Consider the following 9,625-nt stretch of genomic DNA (forward strand, 5'->3'; position numbering starts at 1 on the left):
TCCATTTATAAATGGTGAATTGGCGGCGAATTATTTTGCTACTCCTCGTAACAAGTACTCCTATCTGGTATACAGTCCGTAGTTCCTTTTTTAAAGTACAAACAGCACGCAGGTCCTTTTTTTTACTAGACGCAGTACGCAGGTCCTTTTTTCTATACTATACACACGGTACACAGGTCCGCTTATTGTATTCTGTACCGCATGATTGCACCAAGATTCGTGCCCTCGCACCCACCCCCACCATGCCGACCCAGCCTCCCACTCAACCCCTCCTCACCCGGACGGAGCGCCGCCGCCCCTTCTCCGCCTCCGGCCTGCTCGCCCGCGGCCCGTCAGGAACCCTAGCATGGCCGTGCCAGAAAATTACTCTACTGTGCTGTGCCCCCTTGAGTATTGGGAGTTCGATTTGGGATCCAGACTTCTTCCCCCACTTGATTGACTCTATACTACAGGGCTTCTTCCGTTTCAACTGGATTTTTTTCTGGTCTCTGTAAGTCGAAATGGAGGCCGGCACATGGTATGTCTTGCCGTTTGCCTGCTACATTTCCAGTCCTGCGATGCCACTAGCAGCTAATTTGTTTATTGCCTAATTTTGGTTTACTGGTTTCTTAAGATCCGCTAGTTTTTCTTTTCCCTCACAGATTGAATGAAGTATAGCATAAGTACTGAGAATTACAATATTTCATTTGATTTTTTTTTAAATTCATTGGACACTAATCAGAGGGCTAATCGTCTCTATTCTGTGTACTGAATGTAGAACAGAGTCTCTCTTGTTTGTGCATACATACTGATGTTGAAATGTGTTGCTGTAGGTCTCCATTAACCCGGAGTCAAAATCAAGGGCTGTGAACAGGGAGGTACTCAGTGAGCTAATCAAGTTGCACGGCAAGACATCCCTTGGGGGCAAATTGCCTGCCTACGATGGAAGAAAGAGTCTTTACACTGCAGGCTCACTCCCTTTTGAGTCTGAGGAGTTTTCTGTTACACTGGTTGCTCCGGAAAAGAAAGACAAAGAAAAGTAAGATTGGATTCTTTACCTTCAGTCTTGTCCAACTTGATTACCCATTGTATTTGTTTTTTAGCTACTAACTTGTTCCCTCTTCATTTGCAGGGCTGAAAGGGAGTACAAGATCACCATTCGGATTGCTGGGAGGACAGACCTGTACCACCTCCAACAGTTTCTCAAAGGAAGACAGAGGGATATGCCTCAAGAAACCATCCAAGTTCTTGATGTTGTCCTCAGGGAGTCACCATCCTGGAAGTATGACATCCACATTCCAGTTTCTTGCCATCAGTTTTTCTTCATCATACTAGCTAGTTCTCTAGAGCCCTAACACTATTGCACTTTTTCATTGCAGCTATGTCACAGTGTCCAGATCCTTCTTCACCACCACCTTTGGTCACAGAGGAGACATTGGTGAAGGATTAGAGTGCTGGAGAGGTTACCACCAGAGCTTACGTCCAACCCAGATGGGGCTGTCACTCAATATAGGTACTCCTCTCCCCTCCCCTCCCCTGTCTGTTACCGTTACTGTTATCCGATTGCAGTGTGTCCTAGCCTTGTTTATCTGATGATCTGCACTTCCATTTTTCAGACATATCTGCAACATCCTTCTTCAAGTCTGTGACAGTGGTCCAGTTTGTGCTAGAGTTCCTCAACTTACGTGATGCCTCGCGGCCTCTGACAGACAGGGACCGTGTTAAGGTACTATTCATCTATGCTAACCTAGTTTCAGAATCCATGTTATGTACATTGCACCATTTTATTGGCTTGAAATAGTTGACTAATCTGTTCCTATGCACTATATGCAGATAAAGAAAGCACTCCGTGGGGTGCGTGTCGAAACAAACCACCAGGAAGACCAAATCAGAAGATACAAGATAACAGGGATTACTCCTGTTCCTATGAGCCAGCTCATGTAATTAACTAACCTCAAATGCTATAATGTTTTCCATTATGTATTTTCTCTCTATGTTCTGGTGCAACTAATCAGGGTTGCTGGAATATTAAAAAGATGTGTAGTTGTATAGATTTTTGGCTTATTGCATCTTCATTGATGTTGGTGTGCCAGGAACTGGTTAGGGGAATAATTTTGTTTACAACATTCTTCCTGTGGCATATGCATTTGATTTTGGCAGCATAGCAAAGATCTGTTTGTGCCAAGTTGTTGCCTGTTCACAATTTTCCTTATGAATGTTTATACCACGGTTTCCTTTTTAGCATCTATCCATGATTATTGTTCCCTTTCTAATAGCACTCCACTCGTGTTGTTTTGTTTGTTGTTAGATTTCCTGTTGATGAGAGAGGAACAAGAATGTCAGTTGTTCAGTACTTCATGCAAAGATACAACTACAATCTGCAGTATACTTCTTGGCCCTGCTTGCAGTCTGGAAGTGATGCGTGGCCTGTGTATCTGCCTATGGAGGTATTGTGTTCATGCCTGCTTCATCATATTTGAATTATGCATTGTTTGCTCATGCTTCTCTACAAATTGATTGTAGGCGTGCAAGATTGTTGAAGGGCAAAGGTACTCTAAGAAACTGAATGACAAGCAGGTCACCAACATACTTAGAACTACCTGTCAACGTCCCCAGCAGAGGGAGCAAAGCATTCGTGAGGTATGTACCTGTTGTCAACTGCATTCTGTAAATACCTGCCCATATCTTCTCACATATGGTAGTTCATTCCAATCTGTTCGAACTCATGTAGTTAGGAATGTCCTTTTCAAGGCATATTTGTCATGTTTGCCTGTAATGTGCAGTCTTTCTCATAACACTCTTTTTCACACTGTAGATGGTTCTGCACAACAAGTATGCTGAGGACAAGTTTGCTCAAGAGTTTGAAATCAATGTCTGCAGTGACCTGGTCTCTGTTCCAGCCCGTGTGCTGCCTCCCCCCATGGTAAGAATGCTGTATTTTTCCCCCTTTCTCTGAGCTGCTTAACTGGAAGGATTTGTGGTAATCACATCCTTCGTATGTGTTCCAGTTGAGATATCATGATTCTGGAAAGGAGAAAACTTGTGCGCCAAGTGTTGGACAGTGGAACATGATTAACAAGGTATTTCCCTGTTCATTGTCTTCACTCCCAATTTTACTATGCATTACTTTTTCTTGGAACTAAATACATGGAGAACTTGTTGAGTTTCTTCTTTGTTTGTTCTTAATGTATTGGACAGGTCATTATTTTGTATGTAGCAACTCAAATTATTTTGCTTGATCGCATTTTATTGATCATGTAGTTTTCACACTGGTTACTTAAATTGAGAAACAGTTGAGCTTGTCTGTGACTTGGCTCATCATTTTGTATGTAGTATATCGATTATGGTACAAATGATAGGTCTCATTTGAGTTTTTTTACTGCAGAAAATGATCAATGGAGGAATCATAGACAACTGGGCCTGTGTGAGTTTTTCACGCATACCTCCTGAGGAGGTACACAGGTTCTGTTGTGATCTGATTCAGATGTGCAATATGACTGGAATGGTAAAAGGCTTGCATTGCTTTCCTGTTTCTCAGGCATTTATGATTTATGTGTGTATGTTATAGCTGACTGACTTGTGTTTTCCAACCCTGTAGTCTGTCAATCCAAGGCCACTTGTAGACAACCGATCAGCTAGCCCCAACCACATCGAGAATGCCTTGAGGGATGTATACAGGAGGACTACCGAAATGCTTGGAAAACAGGGAAGCGAAAAACAGCTACAACTGTTAATCGTAATCCTACCTGAAGTCAGTGGTTCTTATGGTATGCATATGGCTCCTCTGGTTAATCCCCTTCCACCTTCTCTTGGATTTCTGTAGATTCATGTGTGTGCCACGTTTAATTTTGCAGGGAAAATCAAGAAGGTTTGTGAGACTGACCTTGGGATCGTGTCTCAGTGCTGCCTGCCAAGGCATGCTGCCAGACCAAACAAGCAATATTTGGAGAATGTTGCACTCAAAATCAATGTGAAGGTAACATAACCACCTGGTCTATGTTTTACATTCAGTTTCCATGGAATGTTGATTCGTTGTCTACTTCGGTTTCTGTTGAATGTGATAATTCTGTGTCTTGACTAGGTCGGAGGACGCAACACAGTTCTGGAGAGAGCTTTTGTGCGAAATGGCATACCGTTTGTGTCCGAAGTCCCAACAATCATCTTTGGTGCTGATGTTACACACCCCCCACCTGGAGAGGACTCTGCATCATCAATTGCTGCGGTTAGTTCTTCCCCGTAGCTAACAGTTTGTCAATTCATTATTTGTTTCTATCTGAATTTATCTTTCAAATGGAATTATAATCTTGATGCACATACCTGTTGAGTACAAATAGACTTATCCATTTCTTTTATTGGATTGATGTAGGTGGTGGCATCAATGGACTGGCCAGAGATCACCAAGTACAGCGGTCTTGTCTCTGCTCAACCACACAGGCAGGAGATAATTGAAGACCTCTTCAGTGTCACCAAAGATCCACAGAGGGGTAATGTCAATGCTGGCATGATAAGGTGAGTTTTGTGATTAGTCAGAGACGATTGCTAGCAATTGCCCTGTGGATCAACTACTAACCTGACATAATTTTCTCTACAGGGAGTTACTGATTGCCTCCCGCTGGAACACAGGCCGGAGGCCTGAGAGGATACTCTTCTACAGGTATGTGCACAATTTCATGACGCTCTTTTCATCCTGTCCATTCAACGGGACTGCCTGACTGATCATTCTCATGTACAGGGATGGCGTAAGTGAAGGCCAATTCAGCCATGTTCTGCTTCATGAAATGGACGCAATCAGGAAGGTAAGTTGCATCAAATTTCTGCTTTGGTCTACCTCTTCTGATGTTATATCCCTGGCTTTTGTCATTCTGATGGTTTTTTACTTTGTTGTTACAAGGCCTGTGCCTCTTTGGAGGAGGGGTATATGCCCCCAGTCACCTTTGTGATTGTCAGGCATCACGCCAGGCTGGATATCCCTGAGGTTCCTGGGAGGTGTGATATGACTGACAAGAGTGGGGACATACTTCTTGGTTAGTAGTAACAGTCGTCGTATTTTGTCACTGATAACAACTGTCTCCGCTACTTGTTGAAGCATTGCTGATTATGATTGGGTGCATTTCTATTTCTGTTGTCCTGCAGGAACGTTGGCTGATAAATCAGAATTTGATTTCTACTTGTGCAACAATGCTGGCACTCAGGTACCCATTTCGCACACATGTTTTTTTTTTCTATTCTTTTTATCTCCAATGCTTGCATACTGAGTGCTGCTTGTAAATCCTTCTCAGGGAACCAGCAGTTCAACACATTACCATGTTCTTTATGATGAGAATCACTTCACAGCCGATGCGCTTAAGTCGCTGACCAACGATCTCTGCTACACGTAATCCTCTCTTTCTTCCTCTCTCTCTCTCTCTCTCTCTCTCTCTCTGTTGTGTTATGACTCTGATGATGGTTTAATTCTGATCCATATGCAGCTCTACCTGCCGCACTCGCGCAGTCTCTGTTGGTGAGTTTTCCATGCTCCGTTTTCTGCTTCAATTTGCTTGAAGTTTGATCTGTTCTGATCTCTAGTAAAGTTTCCTTGATCTCTACTAGAGGTTGATCATATGGCATGCCATTTCTTCTGTGGGTTGATGAATGTGTATTGAGGGCCTTTGGTCTGAAACTCAAAATTAGCATGAACTGCTTGACAAATAGGCTTAGTTTATTGATGAATAATGCATTGAGTAGTTTCCATTCCTCTGTAAGTTTATTAATGAACACACTGAGTAGTTTCCATTCCTTTGTTCTATGTCTTGTATGTTTACGTTGCATTGAAGCATCTTTCCCTTAGGAGCATATGCCGTTTTTAGACTTATTACTTGGTTAACATAGCCATTGTTCTATTTCTACACCCTGTGACATTTACCTCCAGAAGAAGCTAACTTGGCTGAACTTGTAATGCAGTCACACCGGCGTACTATGCCCACCTGAAGGGTATAATTCGTGCGCGCTACTACGTGGAAGGGGACAGCTTAAATGCTGGATTGAACCCCAGGATTAGCGGTCAGTCGCTTCCAAAGATTTTACTGTTGGGAGGATGCAGAAGGTAAATCTTACACTCAGTAGTTTTCGCCCATCTGTTCTATGTCCATCCATGTTACATTGAATTTAACAAGACAGCATCTTTCCCCATTGGTATTTTAAGAATTAGTATACTTAACAATATAGATGTTGTTCTATTTTACACCCTCTGCTAGTTTATTGATGAACACATAGAGTAGTTTACATCTCACTTGACACTTTCCATTAGGATTTTATCACTTCACTTGACCAATTTTTTCGGTTGCATGTCAAATAGGAGGCAGGTACGCAGAGAGCCATCTCCCATACCCCCTGAGCTAAGGGTCCCATTGACGACTCAGGAGAATCTTTGGGGCCATGTTCAGAAACATTACACTTTTCCTGATGTGTGGGTATTTAATCATCATAAGATTGAGGGCCAAGAAGAAGACGTTAACTTAATAGATGATGCTGGATGTATAATGGCGCTTGCGTTGACTCGCACTTTCGTCGACGCTCAGGATACACAACAATCTTGGAATGGCAAGATCTCAACGACAGATTTTATGATCATCAACGGGATTCCTGTCCTCCGGACGCCGCCACCATTTAAGGGTAATGATGAGATGTACATAAAGGACAAATGTGCACTAAAAAGAATCCTGAGGCTGATCTTCCTCCGGTACGGAGGAGAGTTCCAATACATGGAACGGTTCCTTAATTTGTTAAATGACCCTGTTCGTGTACTCCAGCGTTGGGCAAGAGAATATATAAAGAACCCCATGGTTTTTAAGACCACCGATCAAAAAGGTATATTAATCCTTTTCTCTTTCAAACTGCTCTTAAATGTTTCTTTAGAAATTTACAAGCTCATTTTCCTGACTTATTTTCTATGTGTTTCTTTTTGATGAATGCAGGGAAAACTGTCATAGGCATTTTTAAAATGTATAATGGATTGTCAGGTGACAGGAAGGCTAGATTCCGTACTCTTGTTAACCAGGTTTTTTGCCCGTTTTGGCCAGCCGCAAAGAATAATTATCAATCTTTTACCTATCGTGCTGTTCCGTCCGAATGTTTTTGGGAAAGAATACAGGGACGACTCTTGGGGGTGCTTCCAGTGCCTTAGAAATTACGAGGTCCATGGAAAAACTGTAAGTTCCCTTAACAAATCATTCTTCTTTAACAAAACGAATGTCTTAGAAATTGGTTCTTTGTTTCTTGCTTGAGAGAGTGTTTATTTTGGTATTTTGTTTTTTTCTTCAACAAGTCATTCTAAGGTAAATTGTTTTGTTGTCTTAAACAGCTTCCTCATAATTACTCTCACATACATATTGGAAAGATTCTTGGAGATTTCGTTCCAGATGTTATAGAGAGAGTCCTAAGATCTGGGGAGTTCCCTGAGATGATTGACGCTATTCAGCGGTAAGGTGATGATGATTTTTTCCCATTAAGCTTGCACACGAGCCTTCATCTGCATACCTTATCCATTTCGTTTCTCACATGTGCATGCAAACAGCCATTGCGTGAGAGGGCCATGTGGAGGTGCGCCAGCTCCCAAAGATCAAGGACAACGTCAAGGACGTCATGTTCTACTGCTGAGCTCCTGTGGAGCTGTTCCTTGTGCGCCCTGCCCTACCCTACCCTGAGTTGTGTGTGAGAGAAGCCTCAGATGGCGATGACTCTGTTTTGCCGTGGAGCTTGTTGCTCGTAGTTATGTGGTTCAATTCGTGGTAGCCAGGATATCTATGACCCTGTCTTTGTTACCTTCAACTCTACTTCGGACCTATCCTATGCTATGCAAGTGGTTCAAGTTACCAAGTGGTTTTGCTACTTGCCATATTGTTCTGTGCTATTCTGATCTTTGGCTTCTTTAAGTTTGATTCTTTTTTGGCTTTGTGGCTGGGATCTGGTGTACTATTTTGGTTCTGGATTCAAGTCAGAGGAGCAACTTGTTTGAGCTTCTCTTGGCTTGCACTCGGGCTTGTCCAGAATCCAAAACCAAATTGGTTGGCAAGTTTTAGATTCCACAGCCGAATTTGCCTTTGAACAACTTGTCTTTTTATTTTAATCCTGGTTCTTTGCAGAAGAGTTCTCCATTGTCTTGTAGATAGAGATCCATGTGGAGTTTTTTTAGCACTAAGTTCTCAAAGAGAGGTTGCTTCCAAGGACAAGTTTTCACAAGGGGCAGGATTTTTAGTTTCTAGTACCATGAATTTCATGGAGTTTGTGGCACGCATGTTTGTACCCATAATGTGGTCACTACACTTTCACTGTGTGTCCTTGTAAACTTGTTCCTTTTGGTAAGCTTTAGGCTATTTTAGTTGCTTGGCTTGGACTTAAGCACGACTCATCTTCATCTTCCGCTGCCGCCGTCCTAATCTATTTGCCTTTCCCGGATTCAAACACACCAGTTGCTTCGCCTCATGGCTGCTTGCATCTCCTTCATCCGCTGGCACCAATGCCCTCCCTCTGATCCCCTGCCCTGCTTGTGGCGGGCGGCAGGGTTGTCAACTGGATCTTTTTCGACGGATCTAGCCCCGGCTCCAGGTTATACAAGTGTATTGAAAGTTGTAAGATTCCAACACTCGGTAATTTGTTTCCCTTCAATCTTATTTCAAAATCTCACCTCGCACCAGACTAAGCACCACCCCTTTGCCTGTTTTTTTTTTGATCGAAAGGGGTCCCCCCGCTCCATTTTATTATAAACGGAGCAAAGCGCGAGTCAACATGGAATGTTACAAGCATTCGGGCCTACCCGAAGGAATGGAGGACCGCACCCCTTTGCCTGTGCATAGGCAGCATCTTGCTCAATGTATTTGTACGGCCAGTGGATCGTGTTGCTCCTTGCGGGCACCAATCTTCTGCTTGGCCTAGTTGTTTTTTTAGAAAAGGAGGATGACCCCCGGCCTCTGCATCTGGGAGATGCATATGGCCATTTTATTAATTATTCTCGAGGACCTTACAAAGTATTACAAACAATATACCCGAATCCACCATCTTGGCAACATATGCCGCTACTCCTATCCATATGATGAAGGGATGCTAGCTAGGCCACTACCCAAACCACTCACTTAAACCTAACATCAAAAGCCGGAAGCCCCAGCCGAGCCACATACCGGGTCTGGGGCACAATCCGGTCAGACGCACTCATGTGTCGTCGCAGCCATCTTCCACAAGTCCATCTTCAGATTATATTGAGGCTTCTATCTTGTCTGGCCACTCTGCCATCAACGTCACCATGACGCCAGACAGCTACCTCCTCCTGCACGAGTCCATCTCCGCACATCGGACGCCGAGCCTCCACAGCGCCATGCCGCCGATCTCCACCGCCATCAATGTGTGAGATGAAGTACCGCTCCACCACGGCAGGTACAAGGTAAGGAAGGGCGAGGTCCCCATCGGAGACATGACCGGAAGAGGAGCACAGCACCACGAGACAAATCAGACCTGCCCGGAGCTGCGGCGCAGTAGATCAGACGGGCCGCCACCAGGAACCAGACAAGCTCGCCATGCACGCCCAGCATCCCCATGCCCAAGTCGGCGCCTTCAAGAAGGTGACGACGCTGTGGCGCCGCCGCCGCTTAGCCACCGGGGCTAGGGTTTTCACCCG

The 9,625-nt window shown here is 43.9% G+C and overlaps 1 protein-coding gene across 3 annotated transcripts; it reads left to right on the plus strand.

The window, feature by feature from the left end:
- Window positions 1-250: 250 nt before the first annotated feature.
- Window positions 251-7,829, plus strand: LOC125528561 (protein argonaute MEL1-like). Of its 3 annotated transcripts, none has more exons than XM_048693012.1 (26): window positions 251-517; window positions 813-1,018; window positions 1,112-1,261; window positions 1,359-1,492; window positions 1,596-1,705; window positions 1,813-1,919; window positions 2,288-2,426; window positions 2,503-2,619; window positions 2,795-2,902; window positions 2,988-3,059; window positions 3,365-3,484; window positions 3,578-3,746; window positions 3,834-3,955; window positions 4,061-4,201; window positions 4,346-4,488; window positions 4,571-4,633; window positions 4,712-4,775; window positions 4,871-5,003; window positions 5,113-5,171; window positions 5,259-5,353; window positions 5,448-5,479; window positions 5,920-6,061; window positions 6,314-6,825; window positions 6,933-7,166; window positions 7,319-7,442; window positions 7,532-7,829. In XM_048693012.1, the coding sequence occupies exons 1-24, from the start codon at window positions 515-517 to the stop codon at window positions 7,139-7,141; spliced, it is 3,150 nt and encodes a 1,049-aa protein (XP_048548969.1). In that variant the 5' UTR covers window positions 251-514; the 3' UTR covers window positions 7,142-7,166; window positions 7,319-7,442; window positions 7,532-7,829. The 3 variants fall into 3 exon arrangements, with proteins under 3 accessions (XP_048548969.1, XP_048548970.1, XP_048548971.1); XM_048693013.1 differs by having other exon boundaries at window positions 7,319-7,437; XM_048693014.1 differs by having other exon boundaries at window positions 258-490.
- The last annotated feature ends 1,796 nt before the right edge of the window (window positions 7,830-9,625 follow it).

Source organism: Triticum urartu, unplaced genomic scaffold (assembly GCF_003073215.2).
Source record: "Triticum urartu cultivar G1812 unplaced genomic scaffold, Tu2.1 TuUngrouped_contig_4956, whole genome shotgun sequence".
NCBI classification, from domain to species: Eukaryota; Viridiplantae; Streptophyta; class Magnoliopsida; order Poales; family Poaceae; genus Triticum; species Triticum urartu.